The sequence below is a fragment of the Gekko japonicus genome, unplaced genomic scaffold, assembly GCF_001447785.1.
Source record: "Gekko japonicus isolate JY-2015 unplaced genomic scaffold, Gekko_japonicus_V1.1 scaffold2082, whole genome shotgun sequence".
Lineage (NCBI taxonomy): Eukaryota > Metazoa > Chordata > Lepidosauria > Squamata > Gekkonidae > Gekko > Gekko japonicus.
In genome coordinates this window covers 287,353-307,924 of record NW_015159777.1, presented here as the reverse complement: position 1 = coordinate 307,924, position 20,572 = coordinate 287,353, and the positions used below count along the sequence as shown (strand labels likewise).

Below are 20,572 nucleotides of genomic sequence, written 5' to 3'. Positions count from 1 at the left end.
GTTTCCAGAAGGAAATTAAAAACCGCAAGAGTTTTGGCTTTTTGTGGAAATTGAGGAGGAACTGAAAAGCAGCTTAAAAAAAAATGGATGCGCCGAGAACTGAAGACCAAAGCGTTGGGTTTTTTTAAGGAACACAGAAGCGAAGCCAACGTGAACCGAAATCAAAATCGCTATTGTCCCGACGGCTTTAAAATGGTTCTTTAGCTAACCCAATGGTAAATTTTGATTTATTCGAAAAAAGGAAAAAAACATATCAACCCAATTTACATTAATTTGCCTTTTTTTGTTTGAAAAGCTTCCCTCACTCTCTTGAAAGGAACAAAGTGCATTGGCTCCCTTTTAGCAGCTACACGAGACCCCCCACCCCCCACACTTCCTTGTTATATGAGAAAGGCTTTTTAAGCCTTCCTCATCTGGGAGAAGTCATCCAAATCAATAAAGTCTGAAATAATTTATTCTCAAAACCCAGAATTTTAAATAAAAGCCGTTCTTGCAAAGACAAAAAAAAAAGTGGTGGGGGGGAAGAGCATGCATTCAAAAAACTCAGCGGTGAAGACAAAGATACGTATCTACACGGGCACTGGCAGACGCAATTAAAATTGTTACCGGTACTCAATGTTAACACACACCCCACTCTACAATACAGGTTTGTTTTTTTCCGTTCACTAATCACTGAGGTACCAATATTTAAAAATGGAAAGTTTGTAGATCGAAAAATAAAACCTAAAAGTCTGAATTTTTTTTTTTTTTTAATAATAAAAAAAATCTTCCCCGGGGAAGGGGGAAAAAAAAACTATGGTGAGTTCTGTATGAAATATTAGTATACTTAGAGAATTTTACAATCTACATTGGCTTTCCCCCCCCCCCCTCACTTCCTTTCTCCCTGGAACAAGAACAAAAAAAAGAAGAATCGTTCCACATTAACACAAGTTCTTGGAGAGAGCGTTCACCGTTTGATGTAACAGGAGTCGGTAGACTTGCAAATGGGAAGAAAGAAGAACGGATCTTGGCTACCTACTGGCACATCTTCCTGGTTACCGAAAGAAAAAAAAAAAAAAGAAGAAGAGGAGGATCTGAAGTCTGAAAACGATCTGTTGTTAAAATTCCGAACAAAAACGCGCCATGCCACACAGTGCAACGAATTTTGAGGTGCGACGCTCGATGGAGACACTCACAGAGAAGAAGAGCTGCATGGGAATTGTTAATGTCCACCTGCAAAGCAATTCCACACAAATTGCATTGCATGCAAAGGACACCGCGGTGCGCGGTGGCGTCGTCGGGAAGATGAGTCCTCGGGGGGGGGGGAATCGACGGCCTCGGGTTAACGCAGCCACAGTTTAAGACGCAGCGCGTCCACTCCATTTAAATAGTATCTGAACAGCCTCTTGTCTCGCACAAAGCCAAGATTTTCATAAAGTTTCAACGCAGACTTGTTTGTGATCTCGGTTTCCAAGACGACCTGGAAAAGAGGAGACATTCGTCAAGGAGAGCGGCGTGCTTTTGGGATGCTGCAGAGGACGCGGCCGGGCGACGGCAGGGAAGCCCCAAAGGCTGCTCGAGGGATACATTTTATTTTTTAAATTTTATGTCCTTCCATTTACTTCCCGCCCTCCCCGCCAAGCAGGCTCAGGACGGGTTCTAACCTATAATAATGGGCTGAATGCAGATTAACATCACAAAAACGGAATAACAAAATACAGACACTAAATACAATAAGCTGAGTACAACGCTAAATACTTTAAAATGAATTATACCTCACGGGAGGCAAAAGGGAAACCCGTGGGGGGGGGGGGGGGAGGGATATAAAAGCAACTGCTGGCATGGGATGCAGGGAAAGCGGTTTGGGGGCATTTTGCCCCAAGTTCTGTTCTCCTATGGTACCCGTTTCCCCACAAACGCAGCCACCTCTGTTGCGCCAGAAGCATCAGTGACAGGTCCCCAGGGAAAAGGAAGCTGAGGGGAAGGACCACAGGGAAATGCCCTTTTTAAAAAAAACCACAGTGCACAAACCCTAAGTCCAAGAGCCAAAGGCCACAGCTTTTGCATTCTCTACGATGCTGCCTATTGCAATATAAGCATATATCGTAGTCCAGGCCTTCAGTCCACCAAAACCCTCGCTCGCCTCCTTTCTCCAGGCTCTTAGCTCAATTATATCTTTTGGCCAATCCGCATCAGGCGATGACGACACCCAATCAGGACACGTTCTGGCCAATGCTCCCTCTAAGCTGTGGAGTCTTGTGAGCAAGAATTCTACTTTGTGAGCGACTGACATTAAAGTTGTGAGCGAGCGAGTTGGCTGCTGCATAAATCAGTTTGCTCCAGAGCCACCCTGCTCTGAGACTCCTTCAGGTGGTGGTGGTGGTGGTGGTGGTGGGAGGAGGAGGAGGAGGAGGAGGAGGAGGAGATTGGATTTATACCCTGCCCTTCACTTGGGAGTCTCAGAGTGGCTTACAAACTCCTTTCCCTTCCCCTCCCCACAAAAGAGGAGGAGGAGGAGGAGGAGGAGATTGGATTTATACCCCGCCCTTCACTTGGGAGTCTCAGAGTAGCTTACAAACTCCTTTCCCTCCCCCTCCCCACAACAGACACTCTGTGAGCAATGCTCCCTCTAAGCTGTGGAGTCTTGTGAGCAGAAATTCTACTTTGTGAGCTACTGGCATTAAAGTTGTGAGCGAGCAATTTGGCTGCTGCATGTATCAGTTTGCTCTGGAGCCTTCCCTTCCTGAGCTGAGACAAAAAATGTGTGAGCCGGAGGCTGAAAAACTGTGAGCTGGCTCACACTAACTCAGCTTAGAGGGAACACTGCGTGAGGTGGGTGGGGCTGAGAGAGCTCTGAGAGAACTGCTCTTGAGAGTACAGTTCTGAGAGAACTACGGCTTGCCCAAGGTCATCCAGCAGCTGCAAGCGGAGGAGCGGGGAATCAAACCCGGTTCTCCCACATTAGAGTCCGCGCACTTAACCGGTACACCAAACTAAGACAAAAACGTGCGAGCCAGAGGCTAGCTCACACACTAACTCAGCTTAGAGGGAACACTGCCCACCAGTGTTCCCTCTACGATGCGCATGGTGAGCAGCCGCTCCTTAACGGAGCAAGCCCTGCTCAGTGGCAATCTGGAGCAGCGCAGGGTCTCGCCCTGCTCATTGCCCGCTTGAAGATTACAGCAGTTAGGTTCTGCTCAGGATATGAACTCAGCGGGGGGGGGGGGGGGGGGGAATGAGAGGGAACATTGGCTGCCCCCCCCCCGTGAGCCCCGCCAAGTCTCTCCTCTTGAACACATGGCTCCATGCTGGGTTTCAAACCAACTAGCATCCTGAGCACTCCGCGTTTTCCCTGGTTGGTTCAGGAACGCCTTTTTCTACAAATAATTTCAAACAGCTGCCTTGATGGCTCTCAGTTTAGAGGGCAAAACTTGTAGCTGCCTTGAGATTCCCTGAGAGTCAGCTGAGATAGCACGGCCAGCCACAGTCGAGGGAGCTCTTCTGGCGCCTTAACCTTGGCGCTGTGTCTGAATCGGCACACTCTGGACTGCCAGCACGCGGCCACCGAGGGCCCGTGGTTTACGCAGACCGGGACGTGGCACGCCGAACAAACAGACAACTCCGTTGTAGCCGTTTCTTTGTCCGGAAGCCCCGATCCTGAGATGCAAGAAGGCGGAGCAGAGTGGAAGCAGAACCGGATGTGCGGGGGCAAACCAGGGCCTGCATGCTCAAGAGCACATAATCTGTCCGTCATATTTTTATCCCGCCCTTTCTCCAAGGCCCTCAAAGTGCCACTCCATTCTCGAGAAACCCAAGAGAGAGAGAAGAGGAGGAGGAGATGGGATTTATACCCCGCCCTTCACTACCTGAAGGAGTCTCAGAGCAGCTTACAATGTCCTTTCCCTCCCCCTCCCCACAACAGACACCCTGTGAGGTCGGTGGGGCTGAGAGAGCTCTCTCGAGGACTGCCAGTGAGAGAACAGCTCTGAGAGAGCTTGTGACTGACCCAAGGTCACACCGGCAGCAGCTATTCTCTCAGCAAGGAGGGAATAGCTGGGCCAAGGTCACTCACTCGTGGCTGAGCGAGGGTTTGAGGCCGAATCGCCCCAGTCCTAGTTGGATCCTCTAATCCCAGCACCAGCCTGGCTCTCTTACAAACTTAACTCGGTTTGGTGGCGTGCCCATCCCAAGGAAGGATTTCACAGTTAATTTCGAGTGGTTCCTTTTGTCTGTCAGGTCCCAGCTCAGGGGACACACCACGAGCAACGCCAATAAGCATCAGCTAGAAGAAGAAAGCTAGAAGACTCTCTAAAACAGTGCAAACCTATAAATCCCCAGTGTGAGAAGGAGGAGTTGGCTAAACTGGCAGAGTTCTCCGAGAAGCTGTTTCAATTTGGATGAAAGGTCCCGAGACACACCCCAAAAACAATTGCCATGCACCCAGCGAAGAGAACTACAGAGCAAACAAAGCCGGCTGAAAGGGTGCCGCCCCCAGAAAACGGTAGGCGATTTTACTTCTTGAGTTGTTGTACTTCTGTTCCTGTACAAAAGTAGCAGGTGAATGAGACCAGCGGGGGCCTTGATTTAATTACGCTGCTTACAGGAAACAAGCAGACGCAACGACTGACACGACGAGCACGATTCAGGGACCAGATGCCATTTCGGATCCGTTCAAGGAGGACTCTGACAACTTAATACGCCAGATACAAGACACGCAGAATGAAAACAGTTTCGGAAGGCAGCTGTGTTGGTCCGCGGGAGAACAGCAGGATTCGAGTCCAGTACCCCCTTAGAGACCAAGACGATTTCCAGGGTATGAGCCAGGCCCCTAGCTGCAGTGGGGCATCTCGGGGCTAGGCCCCCCGACTTACGGGGAAGGCCCCCCGACTACCCATCCAGCCCAGGTCACCCAAGCGGCAGCAAGTGCGGGGAGGGAGCCGGGTATTCCTGCACAGCTGTTTGGCAGGAAGGGCTGGCTACGGTGGCAGCGCGGACCCAGACAGCACCTACTTCCCCCAGGAAGTTGATTTATCTTTAACTAAATTACCTTAAATTCGATTAGGCGGTGCCCCCTGAGGAACTTAAACGCCCCCTGCTAAAAAGAATCCTGGCTACGGGCCTGGTAGGAGCTTTCGAGGGTCAAAAGTTCCCTTTGCCAGAGACTCTTGAAGCTCACACGGAGCTGGGGTGGCTCAAGTGGTTCAGACGCTGAACTGCAGGCTGTGGAAGGTCGGCAGTTCGAGACCCGAGTGTGCCGCATGACGGAGTGAGCTCCCGTCTCTGGTTCCAGCTCCTGCCAACCTAGCAGTTCGAAAGCAAGAAATGGCAAGTAGATAAATAGGCACCACTTCGGTGGGAAGGTGACAGCGTTCCGTGCGCCTTGGTGTTTAGTCATGCCGGCCACATGACCACGGAAACGTCTTTGGACAGCGCTGGCTCTTCGGCTTTGAAATGGAGATGAGCACCGCAACCCTAGAGTCGGACTCGACTGGCTTTCGAGCAAGGGAGACCTTTTCCTTTACCTTGAAGCTCACACCCGGGCAATCGTATCGGCCTCTAAGTTGCTGCTGGCCTTCAATCGAGCTGTTCTATTGCAGACCGACACGACTGCCTTCCCAAAACTATCTTCACGGAGGGCACCCCAATTCAGCCATGGGCAACGGGACGACCGCGTTCCTGATTCAGGCAGTTGGCCATCGCCACAGTACTCCCCACCAGTGTTCCCTCTAAGCCGAGTTAGTGTGAGCTGGCTCGCCGTTTCTTAGCCTCCGGCTCACCCAGGCTTGTCTCAGATCGGGAAGGGAGGGCTCCGGAGCAAACTGATATAGTCAGCAGCCAAATCGCTCGCTCGCAAATTTAACGCCAGGAGCTCACAAAGTACAATTCTTGCTCACAAGGCTCCACAGCTTAGAGGGGGCACTGGCTCCCCATTACCACATCTGGGTGCGAAAGCTGGGACAGTGAAGAGAGCGGACAGTGAGACGGTGGATTCATTTGAAATGGGGTGCCGGAGGCGAGGTTTACGGATACCTTAGCCCGCCACCAAGACAACTCGGTGGGTTCCAGGTCAGATCAAGCCACAGCTCTCCCTGAAAGGACTAAACCGAGGCTATCGTACTTTGGTCACATAGTGAGAAGAAAGGAGTCACTGGAAAAGACAAGGTGGCTGGGAAGAGTGGAAGGCGGCAGGAAAATAGGAAGACCCGACAGCATGAGATGGATTGACTCCACCAAGGAAGCCGCGGCCCTCAGGACGACTTGAGCAAAGGATCAGACCAGTGGCCCATCTAGTCCAGCCTCCTAAGTCAGAAGCAACTTGATGGCACTTAGAATCACAGAATCATAGAGTTGGAAGGGACCTGCAGGGTCATCTAGTCCAACCCCCTGCACAATGCAGAAAATTCACAAATAACTCCCCCCACACACACACACATACACCCAGTGACTGCTGTTCCACCCCCAGATGACAAAAAACCTCCAGGATCTCTGGCCAAACTGGCCTGGAGAAAAATTACTTCCTGACCCCAAAGTGGCTGTCAGCATTTCCCTGGGCGTGTAAGAAAGGGCCACGAGAACTAAGCACTGAGGCAACCCTTCCTGCCCTCCCTTCTCGTGATCTGCCCAAGTTCACAGAATCAGCATTACTGTTAGATGGCGACCTAGCCTCTGCTTGAAAACCTCCAAAGGAGGAGAGCCCACCACCTCCCGAGGAAGCCTGTTCCACTGAGGAACCGCTCGTCAGGAAGTTCTTCCTCATGTTTAGCCAAAAACTCTTTCGATTTTAATTTCAACCTGTTGGTTCTGGTCCAACCTTCTGGGGCAACAGAAAACAACTCCGTACCATCCTCTTAACGCACACATGCACCTCTGAAGCAGTGTTCCTTCTAAGCTGACTTAGTGTGAGCTCGCTCACAGTGTTTTGGCCTCCCGCTCACAGATTTCTGTCTTAGCTCAGAAAAGATGGCTCCAGGGCAAACTAATTTATGCGGTAGCCAAATCGCTGGCTCACAACTTTGATGCCAGTGGCTCACAAAGTAGAATTTTTGCTCACAAGATTCCACAGCTTAGAGGGAGCATTGCTCTGAAGGCTGTCTCTCAATCTTATTGCTATCGTGGAAGGATAACCCTGGTGACTGAGCTCAACAGGGAGGGGATCCTTCAAAGAACGCAGGCCTGCCCTGCCCCTGGCAACTCCAGGACCTCTGAAAAGCTGTCCCTGGACACTGCATGACTGGTGTGACTGCAAAGCCACATGTCTGGGGGGTAGGGGTGAGGTTGCAGCACAGGGGAAGGCGGACTGTGGGAAATTGCTTCTGCTGGCACAAGGGGCACCACTGGGCCTGATCCACGCCACCAATCACCTCCCACTGGCACTTCACTGGATCCAGCCTCCAAACCTGATCACATTTCAATGCCAAAAACAAAACACAGAGAAAGCATTGAACGTTCTGCTGTGCGGTGTAGTGGGTGTAGGCAGCCTGGGTTCAAATCCTTGCTTCCACCATGGGAGCTCAATGGGTGACCTCAGGCCCACCACAAGCTCTCAGCCTGGCCGGTCTCACAGGGTTGGCATTGCTGGGAGAGAATGGAAGAGGGGGAAAACAACGTTCGTAGCCGCTTTGAGTCCCAAGCAGTGGTCCGTCTAAGCTGAGTTAGTGTGAGCTGGCTCACACATTTTTGTCTTAGCTCAGGAAGGGATGGCTCGCAAGCTAATTTAAGCAGCAGCCAAATCGCTCGCTCACAACTTTAATGCCGGTAGCTCACAAAGTAGAATTTTTGCTCGCAAGACTCCACAGCTCAGAGGGAGCACTGCTCCAGAGCAAACTGATTTATGCCGTAGCCGAATCACGCGCTCACAACTTTAATGCCAGGGGCTCACAACGTAGCATTTTTGCTCACGAGACTGCACGGCTTAGAGGGAACATTGGTCCCAACTGGGGAGAAGAGCAAGATATATACAAACGCATGTAAACGCAAAGCCACAAACGCACCCCCAGTTTGCCTGTTGCACCCGGAGTGAAGTGCAGAAAACTGGTCAGCTGGCTTTAAAAGTCCGGAGAGTCATTCTCCAAGTCACCCAGGACACTGGGGACCATCAAGTACGCATTGTAGGCAGACACGGCAGAGCACACAAGTCCCGTTAAACATGGAACAATTCTCGAACACTCCAAGGAACTTTTCTCTACTTGCACGCAAGGCTCCCTCTAAGCTGTGGAGTCATGTGAGCAAAAATTCTACTTGGTGAGCTCCTGACATTAAAATTGTGAGCGAGCCATTTGGCTGCTGCATGGATTAGTTTGTTCTGGAGCCATCCTTCTTGAGCTGAGATAAAAATCTGTGAGCCGGAGGCTAAAAAACTGTGAGCTAGCTCACACTAACTCGGCTTAGAGGGAACACTGCTTGCACTCGGTGTTTACGTTCTAATTACAGCTACTGTTTTAAGATTATTGTGGCAAATGTACTCAGGGGCCAAGAAAAAGAGGAAAGGAAGGAGAGAAGAGCTAAGGAGACGGAGAGAGAGAGAGAGAGAGAGAGAGAGAGAGAGAGAGAGAGAGAGAGAGAGAGAGAAGGTGTGCCTGTCCTCTTCGGATAGTTAAGCTTCTTATTGTAACTGTTTTAATTATGGCGATATTCGAGATCACTGTTCCGAATTTTTATCTTTACTACACACGTTACAAACCCCTGTACACCGATTGTTTCCCTTTGTCGACATACGGGTTGATTTGCGCTGCTATTCTTTTTATAGAGTTATTGTTATGCCAATAAAGGTTATTGGAATGATTATTATATTATCGACGCCATTCTCCAGCCGGTTCCGGCACATACGAAAACTGTTACCTGCCTAAGCTAAGGCGAAAGGCTCCTGCGGCCTCTTTGAGGGAGAAGAGAACGTCTGTTTCCCCCGTGCTGTTTACTCTTGCCGACACAGAGGCAAGGATAGCAAAGGAAAGGGGTGCACCACTCGCTCCTAAAGAGGATTACCCAGATGTGGGGAAAGGCAGTCCCTCGGGTATGTAGGTCCCTGACCATATAGGGCAGCGTGGCTGATTGATTCAAAAAGAGGGGCTGTTACTTCCTGTGCCATTCTCAAAGGGGGGAGGGTGCTACTTACCCTATTCTTTACTTCCCCCGGCTCAGTTAAAGCCTGTACTGGAGCACATGGGGCTGCCCTTGTTGCGAACCTAGAAGCTACGGCTGGTGCAAAATGCTACAGCCAGGCTTCTGATGGGTCTCCCTATACAGCAACACATCCAGCCTGTGATAAAAGCACTGCACTGGCTGCCGAGAGCATACCAAATTCGCTTCAAGGTGCTGGTTTTTACCTTCAAAGCCCTATATGGTCAGGGACCTACATAGCCGAGGGACCGCCTTTCCCCACTTGTTCCCCAGAGAGCACTGCGATCAGGGTCTCAAAACTGTCTGGCCCTCCCTGGTCCCAAAGATGGCCTCAACCAGGGCTAGAGCCTTCTTGGTGATGGCTCCGTACTGGTGGAACGAGCTCCTGGAAGACATCAGGGCCCTGTGGGACCATCTACAGTTCCGCAGGGCCTGCAAGACGGAGCTCTTCCACCAGGCCTTTAATTAGGAGCCGCGTTTAACAACTGTACTGTGACTAGGCCCCTCTCCCCCTGGACTCACCATCAGCACCCTGTGCTCGCCAGTATAATTGAATTAGATAAGCTGAACTTCCAACACTGACCATTCCTTTGTGACTATGCCATCATGGGCTGTTACTACCGCTATGCCATCAATATCGTTACCAGCACCTCTTCATTGTTTGTAACTGACTAATTATGATGTTTTATATTTGGGTTGTTTTTATGTGTTTTTAACTTTTTATGTGAGCCACCCTGAGCCTGCTCTGGCAGGGAGGGCAGGAAATGAAAGAAAGAAAGAAAGAAAGAAAGAAAGAAAGAAAGAAAGAAAGAAAGAAAGAAAGAAAGAAAGAAAGAAAGAAAGAAAGAAAGAGAAAGAAGGAAGGAAGGAAGGAAGGAAGGAAGGAAGGAAGGAAGGAAAGAAGGAAGGAAAGAAGGAAAGAAGGAAAGAAGGAAGGAAGGAAGGAAGGAAGGAAGGAAGGAAGGAAGGAAGGAGAAGGAAAGAAGGAAAGAAGGAAAGAAGGAAAGAAGGAAAGAAAGAAGGAAGGAAAGAAGGAAAGAAAGAAAGAAGGAAAGAAAGAACGAACGAACGAACAAGAGCCATGCTGGATCAGACGAGCGCTCCATCTAGTCCAGCATCCTGTCTCACACACTGACCAACCAGTTCCTCTGGAGGGCCAACAACAGGGCACAGAGGGTGAGGCCTTCATTAGAATAGAAGAATTCTACTGGGTGAGACCAGTGGTCGGTCCATCTAGTCCAGCATCCTGTCTCACACACTGACCAACCAGTTCCTCTGGAGGGCCAACAACAGGGCACAGAGGGTGAGGCCTTCATTAGAATAGAAGAATTCTACTGGGTGAGACCAGTGGTCGGTCCATCTAGTCCAGCATCCTGTCTCACACACTGACCAACCAGTTCCTCTGGAGGGCCAACAACAGGGCACAGAGGGTGAGGCCTTCATTAGAATAGAAGAATTCTACTGGGTGAGACCAGTGGTCGGTCCATCTAGTCCAGCATCCTGTCTCACACTGTGTTCCCAACCAGTTCCCCTGGATGGCCAACAACAGGGCATAGAGGCCAAGGCCTTCCCCTGACGTTGCCTCCTGGCACTGGGATTCACAGGCTGACTGCCTCTGAACGTGAAGGTTCATGTTCTGCTCTTATTAAAGTATCCTACACCATAACATATTAAAGCGAAGCAAGGCATGCAGCTATAGCTCCTTCAGAAGGAAAGAGACTCACCTCGTCGCAATCTCCTTCTACCATGGCATAAATAGCTTTCTTAACCAAGTTTGTACCTGGAACACAGATTAAAAAGCAACACATTTAACTGCAGGAAGAAGCTCTTTCAACACATATTAGCAACCTGAAGATCACAGCCCGCCCAGCAAACACACATATGGATAATTTAAGCAAGATGAATCGTTACTGCAATATACTCTACAACTACATAAGAACATCAGAAGAGCCCTGCTGGATCAGACCAGGGGTCAGTCTAGTCCAGCCTCCTGTCTCACAAAGCGGCCAACCAGTTCCTCTGGAGGGCCAACAACAGGGCAGAGAGGCCGAGGCCTTCATTAGAACATCAGAAGAGCCCTGTTGGATCAGACCAGTGGGTCCATCTAGTCCAGCATCCTTTGTCACACAGCGGCCAACCAGTTCCTCTGGAGGGCCAACAACAGGGCAGAGAGGCTGAGGCCTTCATTAGAACATCAGAAGAGCCCTGTTGGAGCAGACCAGTGGGTCCATCTAGTCCAGCATCCTGTGTCACACAACGGCCAACTAGTTCTTCTGGAGGGCCAACAATAGGGCAGAGAGGCCGAGGCCTTCATTAGAGCATCAGAAGAGCCCTGCTGGATCAGATCAGGGGTCCATCTAGTCCAGCATTCCTGTCCCACACAGGGGCCAACCAGTTCCGCTGAGGGGCCAACAACAGGGCAGAGAGGCCAAGGCCTTCATTGGAACATCAGAAGAGCCCTGCTGGATCAGACCAGGGATCTATCTAGTCCAGCATCCTGTCTCACACAGTGGCCAGCCAGTTACTCTGGAGGTCCAACAACAGGGCGCAGAGTCTCAGTCTTTCCTTTGATGCTGCCTCTTGGGTTCAGAGGCTCAGTGCCTCTGAATGTGGAGGTTCCAAAGCCCTCCTCTACCTTATGGAGAAAAAGAGGCCCTCTGCCTCAAGACAGGCTAAGGTGCTTCATGCCTGCGAACCCGAGAGCAAGGCATAGGTGACATAACTGACTGGGCCCACCTGGCCTGAATGCGCGGACATGGAAGAGTCTGGGGGGCAGAGAACGAGAGGCTAAAATCTTGCCTTTTCTGCCACGTACAGTTGGCATCCTGACATTAAACTCCCACAGATGCATTGCCTGTGCTTTCAGAGTTGCGGCCATTCTCCTTCCAAAACCCTGAGATTGAGTTCCTTCCTTCAGTGGGGCCGGATTGCTGTCACCACATTTATTAAACTTGGGAGGGTTCACGGGGCACAGATGCTTTGCAAGACAAAGCAGCCAACCAGTTAGCTGCACGTAAGCAAAGATGGGCTAGTTTTGTGCGGGAACAGCAACGGAGGGGAGAAGGCCGTTTCCCGTGTCGCTCACTCGACACCAGAATTAAAGGGCCTTCGAGGACCTGCTTCTGAGGGCAGAGGAAACAAACATCCAGGTGCAGAAGGCAAGGGGGTTTTCTAAGGAGCAAGAGCCAGAAACTCCCCACGGGGTGGGGGGGGGGAGAGGAAAAAAATCACAGAAGTTCCTGGAGGAGCCAAGTGGAGCAAACCCATCCTAAAATTGCCGCCATCCTATAACAGAAGACATCCAAAACTTTGGAACTAACTCCCCACGGAACTTCATCTCTCTCCCTCCATTGATGCCTTCTGCCAATGGGTGAAGATTTTTCCCCCTTTCATCTGGGATCTGTTATTAGAGAGTCAACATGGAATGTTTCCTTCAAGAGTTGGTAAGTAGTAATTGATAAAAGTAGGTTTCTATGCCCGGCTTTCCTCTACTAAAAAGCGTTCCGTTTTGTCATGCCGGCCACATGACCACGGAAACGTCTTCGGACAGCGCTGGCTCTTTGGCTTTGAAACGGAGATGAGCACCGCAACCCTAGAGTCGGATTCGACTGGCTTTCGAGCAAGGGAGACCTTTACCTTCCTCTACCTCAAGGCATCTCAAAGTGTCTTCCTTTCCTCTCCCCACAACAGGCACCTTGCGAGAGTGGAATGGGCTGCCCAGGGAGGTGGTGAGCTCCCCCCTCACTGGCAGTCTTTAAGCAGAGGCTGGACAAACCCTTGTCAGGGATGCTCTAGGTTGATCCTGCATTGAGCAGGGGGTTGGACTAGGTGGCCTCTGTGGACCCTTCCAAGTCTGTGTGATCCTATGAAAAGTAGGTGGGGCTGAGAGAGTTCGGAGAGACCTGTGACTGGCCCAAGGTCACCCAGCAGGCTTCATTCAGAGAAGTGGGGAATCCAACCTGGTTCTCCAGATTAGAGTCCACTGCTCTTAACCACGCTGGCTGGCTCTTTATGTGTTACTGAAATGTTGTTGTTAATTGTTCAAGTGTTTTAGTGCTGTTATGTGCACCCGAATCGGGTGGAAAGGCGGCATAAAAAGGTTTTAAATAAAATAAGGGAAATAAACCTAACATACAGTGCAAATGGGACAGGAAACAGGTTTTTAAGTGGCTGTTACGCGATTGTGCAACCAGCTTTTGAGACTGTCTTCAGAAAATCACCATCACGCACACATACGATGCTTCTGTCCACAATGCTTCTGTCCAACAGCGGAGAAGCTGCAGTTATAATTTGCGATAGACAGTCACTCTGTGTGTGTGAAGTCTTGTCAAGTCACAGCTGACTTCTGACAACCCTGTGGGATATTCAAGGGAAGGGACATTCACAGGCGGTTTGCTACTGCCTGCCATTGCATAGTGACTCTGGATTCCCTGACTGGCCTCCCATCTAAATAGAAGACAGAAGCAAGTCGATTTATACCCCACCCTTCACTACCCGAAGGCGTCTCAGAGCAGCTTACAAATTCCTTTCCCTTCCCCTCCCCACAACAGACACCCCTGTGAGGTAGCTGGGAGAGCTCTGAGAGAATGGCTCTTGAGAGAACAGCTCCAAGAGAACTTGTGACTGACCCAAGGTCACACCAGCAGCTGCATGTGGAGGAGTGGGGAATCAAATCCGGCTCTCCCAGATTAGAGTCTGTGCTCCTAACCACTACACCAAACTGACTAGGCCAGTGGTGGCGAACCTATGGCACGGGTGCCAGTGGTGGCACTCAGAGCCCTCTCTGTGGGCACGCGTGCCATCGCCCCAGCCAGGCCCAGACCATCATTAAAGTGTCGAACTCTCTGCCAAATAATTTTAAGTAAATAAAAGCATTTGGGATGGCTTTCCTTACTTTGTTTGGACCATCTTAAGTTAATGTGTGAGTTGTTTTTTCTAAAGTAAAACCTCCGTATTCAGGTTAAATTGCCGTGTTGGCACTTTGCGATAAATAAGTGGGTTTTGGGTCGCAGTTTGGGCACTCGGTCGCTAAAAGGTTCGCCATCACTGGACTAGGCTAACCCTGTTTAGTTTCAGAGGTCTGACGAGATTCGGTTATCCTGGTCAGTGACTTTACAGCATCCTGTCTGGAGACTGGTACGCTGGTGTGCTTTCTTTGGTGGCATTTTTCCTTCTGGTTCCCTCAGCAGCTACAGGAAGGGCATTTGGAAAAGTAGGGCTTCTGCTGATTTGCATGGCTAACTGCATGCATTTGGTATGCTTTGCATATCGTTTTCATGAACACCATGAATATTAGTCAACAATACGCAATTGTTCTCCTGGAAGAAGCAAATGCTCCGTTTGGTTTGGAAATCAGGGAAGGGCAGAGAACTAATTCAGGCATTACAGTTTGGTGTCCTCCAACTGCAATCAGAGTGGACTTGTGCGATTTCAGGAGCAAGAGGAAATTATTCCCATGACTCTGATGAAAAAAGCCCCAAACTGTACAGAAATGCTTAAGGGTTACGCAGGGCTCTTTTTGTAGAAAAAGCCCAGCAGGAACTCATTCGCATAATAGGCCACACCCAACAGCAGAACCCCATTAGCATATTAGGCCACACCCCTGACAGCACAGCTCATTAGCACATTAGGCTGCCCCCCCATGTTGCCAGAAGTGTGGTCATCCAGCCACACCCACCTTTTGCTTCTTATTCTGTTTACCTTGTTTGTTGTCAAACCCAGGGCCTTTTTTTGTAGCAGGAACTCCTTTGCATGTTAGGCCACACACCCCTAATGTAGCCAATCCGAATGGGTTTCTGCTGTTGGGTGTGGCCTGTTATGCTAATGAGTTCCTGCTGGGCGTGGCCAACTCGGGAGCCAGCCGGAACTCTGTTCCTGTGCGTTCCTGCCCAAAAATAGCCCTGGGGTTACGTATTGCCACGTCGAGTCAAGAGAACGTGTGATGCAGAGGGATGTGCACTAATGTTTTATTCCCCCCCCCTTCAAAAAAAATATTATCAGCTTACTGTTTTTAGGAGAGGTTTTAAAAGGACAAGAATGCTATTCTTACCTATGCCTTTTCTTCTGTATTTGGAATCCACGGCTAACATGGCTATATAACCTCTGCGAAACATCTTTTTGTGCATATCCAACTTGCACACGATGGCACCTACGCACTCATCTCCTACCATTGCCTTTAAAAAAAAAAACACCAAAAAATTATTGTTTTGTAGATTGTTGGGAAGACACAGTGCCACAAAAAACCCACCATCTTACATGGACATTTATAGATACATATGTATATATATAAAAAAAGAGACTGCATTCTGGAAATTTGTTCTGCTACACAAAGGACTTTTTTTGCATGAGGACAGATGCAACCTAAGCGAAAAAATGAAACTCTCGGTAACAAAAGTGCCAGTTACACGTTTTGTATTGTAAGCTTAAAATATCACTCCTAAAAAAAATAATCACACTCATGGTCTTCAACCTTATTTGGCCCAGATCCTATAAGTATTCTAAACAGAGATCCTAAAAATTATCAAAAGGACAGCTTTATATTATGCAGACAGAGCATTCTTAATTCACACACTATCTTTTCCCTGTGCACTGGAATGGTTATGAAACAAAGCATGGTACCAGACAATGTTCCCTCTAAGCTATGGAGTCCTGTGAGCAAAAATTCTACTTGGTGAGTGACTGGCGTTAACGTTTTGAGCAAGCGGTTTGGCTGCTGCATAAATCAGTTTGCTCCGGAGCCCTCCTTCCTGAGCTGAGACAGAAATGTGTGAGCCGGAGGCTAAGAAACTGTGAGCTAGCTCACACTAACTCAGCTTAGAGGGAACACTGGTACCAGAGCAGTCGTAGGCTTAATACGCTACCTGTTTGATTCATGAGCTGCCTTAAAGAAAGCGTGTCTCCAGTTCTCTAACCGTGTAGTCAGCAGAGTCAAAAAGGCTGACTCTGGAGGCCATTCTGGAATAACTGGTTTGAGAATTTCGACAAAACCCTCTACACAGATAAATTCAGATTCTGAAATGTAGTTTGGCAAACTTCAAGTCCATCACTCTTAGCATAAGAACCTAGTTAGGTTTCCTTTAGGCAGCTCAGAAAATAACTCCCCCCCCAATCTCCTTCACACCTGCACAGATACCTATGGACTACCCATTACAACTGAATTGATCCAGTTGGATCAAGGTAGTTCACTATCATATTTATAGAATTGGCTTCTCACCTCAGCTACTCTTATGCTATGGGTTTGAACAAGCCAAAGGGCTAATTAAACAAAGAGTTGAGAATATTGACCGACAATCTGACATCTCTAAGGCTTCCAAACTCGGGGTGTTGTTGAATATCAAAAGCACCATTGAGCCGGCAATATATTAGACTTCAGTGGAGGGAAAGAATTCTAGAAGGGCATTTGCCCTAGCTAGATGTTCTGCCCTTCCATCTGCAGTTATTCAAGGCAGGTACAACAAAAAACCCTACTCTGAAAGGTTATGCCCATGCCTTTTAAGCGAGGTGGAATCGGTAGAGCACGTGTTCTTCAGCTTTCCATTTTACAGGAAGGCTCGTCTTAAAATTATTACCCCATTAGTCGATAGGACACCTGGGCACATTAACACAAACCAAGCAAGGCTTCACTGGCTCCTATCAGATCAGACCGCAGAGATTACACCTTTAGTTGCTGAGTTTGGTGCATTAATTCTTAGATTGCGGGAATCGCATTTTAAAAGTTCTTAAATGCAGATTTCTATTTTTGTATATTATGACTGTTTTTCCCCTCTCCCTCACATATTATGCTTACTCTGTATGTTGGTCTTAAGACCGTAATAATAATAAACTAAACTAACTGAATCGGCTTCGATGCACTTATGGTTTCAAAATGTCCTTCGCTGGCCACCAGACCCAATATTATTTAAGCAGTGGCGTCAGGTGTTAACTGTACACTTCCCGGTGCAATACTCCCATGTGACATGTCTGTAGCTTAACCACAACATGTGACAGGAAAGGAAAGGAAGAAATCATTCCAAGAAAAGAACAGGTAGGTATATAAATTTGCCGGTGCTAAAATGCTGCCTTAAGAAAAATATCTCAATAGCTATCATTGGTGTACCAACCTTTACCAACCTCTCACATGGGAGAGCCAGTTTGGTGTAGTGGTTAAGTGTGCGGACTCTAATCTGGGAGAACCGGGTTTGATTCCTCACTCCTCCACTTGCGCCTGCTGATGTGACCTTGGGTCAGTCACAAGCTCTGGCACAGCTGTCCTTGAAAAAGAGCAGTTTGTGTCAGAGTTCTCTCAGCCCCACCCACCTCACAGGGTGTCTGTTGTGGGGAGGGGAAGGGAAAGGAGTTTGTAAGCCGCTCTGAGACACCTTTGGGTAGTGAGGGGCGGGGTATAAACCCAATTTCTTCTTCTTCTTCTATTTGGTACAGAAGCATACCAAGTTTAACATGCAATTAGTCCCGTGAAAACGTGTTTTGGATCTGAATTTAAATAATACAGGAGAACCCCAGTTGGCTGAAAGGTGTACTGAACATTTTAAATCGACAAAAAGTGTCCGCAAGAACACCCAAAGCTATAGTGGGGCTCTCCGGATCGTTTGGGTTTGCAGTTACTAGGCAAATCAGGGTGACCCGTTTCAAGCTCTAAAAAAATTCCTCACCTACACTAAAAGCTTGCCTCAGGCTGAAACTGTACATGTATTTTAGATGCACCAAGTCAGACGCTAAGGCCAGTTTGGCTGGGGGTTCGACTAGATGACCCCGGAAGTCCCTTCCAACTCTTTGATTCTATGATTCTACTTCTAATGTGACTAACTGGGCAGAGGCAATCATGATGTCAGAAAACAACACATACGGGACAACCACTTGTGAAGCAGAATAAGAACGTTAGCACCCTTTTAGCTAACTGAGTTAGGGTGGCCAACCTCTAGATCAGGGATGGCCAAACTGCGGCTCGGGAGCCGCATGCAGCTCTTTCGCACATATTGTGCAGCTCCCGTCAGGCTCCCCATCTATTTGCTTTCTTTGTTTCTCTCTCCCCCTCTCCTTCCTCCCCCTCTATTTGCTTTCTTTCCACTTTTTTTTCTTTTTCTTCTTTCCTTCCCCATCTATTTGCTTTCTTTCCGCCTTTTTTTTCTCTCTCTTCCTTCCTCCCCCTCTATTTGCTTTCTTTCCGCCTTTTTTTTCTCTCTCTTCCTTCCTCCCCCTCTATTTGCTTTCTTTCCGCCTTTTTTTTCTCTCTCTTCCTTCCTCCCCCTCTATTTGCTTTCTTTCCGCCTTTTTTTTCTCTCTCTTCCTTCCTCCCCCTCTATTTGCTTTCTTTCCGCCTTTTTTTTCTCTCTCTTCCTTCCTCCCCCTCTATTTGCTTTCTTTCCGCCTTTTTTTTCTCTCTCTTCCTTCCTCCCCCTCTATTTGCTTTCTTTCCGCCTTTTTTTTCTCTCTCTTCCTTCCTCCCCCTCTATTTGCTTTCTTTCCGCCTTTTTTTTCTCTCTCTTCCTTCCTCCCCCTCTATTTGCTTTCTTTCCGCCTTTTTTTTCTCTCTCTTCCTTCCTCCCCCTCTATTTGCTTTCTTTCCGCCTTTTTTTTCTCTCTCTTCCTTCCTCCCCCTCTATTTGCTTTCTTTGTTTCTCTCTTTCCACCTCTCTCTTAGACAAATAAATATTAACACGCAAATAAATATCATTGGACAAATAAATATCAGTATCGATATCTGATTTTACCCCTTTTGTTTTTGGCAGTCATTTAATGTTAATAAAAAGCAAACTCGCATATTTTTCAATAAAAACGTGTGTGTGCTATTTGTTCATGCCTTGCAGCTCCCAAACATCTGGCGTTTATTCTGTGCGGCTCTTAGTTAAGCTTGGCTGTCCCTGCTCGAGACAGTGGCTGGAGATCCCCTGGTATTCCAATTGATCTCCAGCCTACAGAGATCACCTCCCCTAGGGAAAATGGCTGATTTGGGGAAACTGGTCTCTATGGCGTTATACCCTGAAGTCCCTCCCCTCCCAAGCCCCACCCTTCTTAGGCCACCCCCCAAAAAAAAAAAACCCCTCCAGGTCATTCCCAACTCAGAGCTGGCAACCCTGAAACCGAGGGTGTTTGGTCTTAAAGGTGCCACTGGACTTCTCTTTTACTCTTCTGCAACAGACCAACACACCCGCCCTTTTGATATTATAAACCCCGACAACCGGGCAACTTTATAGTCCGGGAAACAGTCCAGCCGAAGCTGAGCACTTTTAAAGTCACACCGATGGGAGCGTCACAAGTTCTCAGGAAAACTACTTGCAACGAGGGTATTCGCGTAGTGAGATCGAGGACACAGATACACGTACTGCACGACAGGTCGCCCATGATTAGTTCTTACACAGCAGAATGAAGGTGGCCAACATCTTAAAACTGCTTATTATTGCACAGGGTGATATTTCGTGCCCTCCCCTCTGACGTAGCCATTTTCTTACACTCCCTTCCTTAAGGCTTACATGGAGTAGGGTTAGTCTGAGGACGGATGGACGGGCAGAGCACAGGACTCGATCCCTCCAGTTTGGTCCCCTCCGTGCTGGCATACTGTGCTTGGATGCAAAGAGCCTTCCTACCGATCTGCCGACTGGTTGTGCTGGCAGACGTCTGCTTGTGTTGGGAGGAGACGGCCAGGAACCCACCCAGAGACTGAGGTGCAGCACTGCCTTAGGTGCAGGGGTCATTTCATAGAAAAAGAGGTGCAGGAGCTCATTAGCATAACTCATTAGCATATGCCACACACCCTGACATCACCGGAAGTGTGTCAGAAGGCAACACCCACCACTCAGGCTCCACTGGACTGTTTTGGATTGCTAGCTATTGGGGGGGGGGACGTGCAGATCTGTCCTCACAGAGGAGGGAGAGCTTGTACCTGAATAAAACCTGGTCTTAAAGGTGCCACTGGACTGTTTTGGACTGTGGGGCCGGGGGGAGCTCTGCAGCTTACCTGGCTGCTTCTTGCTCTGACTGAGGGCTGCTGGGAGCAGGGGGTGGGGCTTGTTGCATGTGCCCACCCCCTGGGCTCTTTACTGCCGGAGCTCCACTCCTGTGCGCTCCTGCAGGAAATGACCCCCACTTAGGTGACATTTTAAGCCATTGAAAGCTTCGTGCTGTTAACAACCAGGCACCGCTAACACTGTCCGGGCCAGGGGATCCCCAACCTTTTTGAGCCTGGGGACACATTTGGAATTCTGACATGGTGGATGCAGCCACAAAATGGCCGCCACAGAATGGTTGTAGGAGGAGGAGCCAGCCACAGAATGACTGTCGCAGCTTAACTTCAGTAACGGAGCGTAGAGAGCCTTGTGTCGAGGCGGCAGCTGCTGCCAAAGCAAAAAAAGATTTAAAAAATCTGCACAGCCAATCAAATTTCCAGTTACCAATCAGAAGCCTTGCTAGGGAAAAAAAACACCACTTGGCCCTACCCACTTCCAAAAAAACTTTGCGGGCAACAGAAAAGGTGTCAGCAGGA

At 48.9% G+C, this 20,572-nt stretch overlaps 1 protein-coding gene across 1 annotated transcript in view; it reads right to left on the bottom strand.

Moving 5' to 3' along the window:
- Positions 1 to 6: 6 nt before the first annotated feature.
- NAA30 (N(alpha)-acetyltransferase 30, NatC catalytic subunit) overlaps positions 7 to 20,572 on the bottom strand; it is a 58,671-nt gene continuing 38,105 nt past the window's right edge. Inside the window, exons 3-5 of the mRNA XM_015406900.1 lie at positions 15,146 to 15,269; positions 10,821 to 10,876; positions 7 to 1,459 (exon numbers count right to left, since the gene is read on the bottom strand). Of these exons, the coding sequence (XP_015262386.1) occupies positions 1,322 to 1,459; positions 10,821 to 10,876; positions 15,146 to 15,269 (318 nt within the window). The 3' untranslated portion in view covers positions 7 to 1,321. The remainder of the gene's footprint in view (positions 1,460 to 10,820; positions 10,877 to 15,145; positions 15,270 to 20,572) is intronic.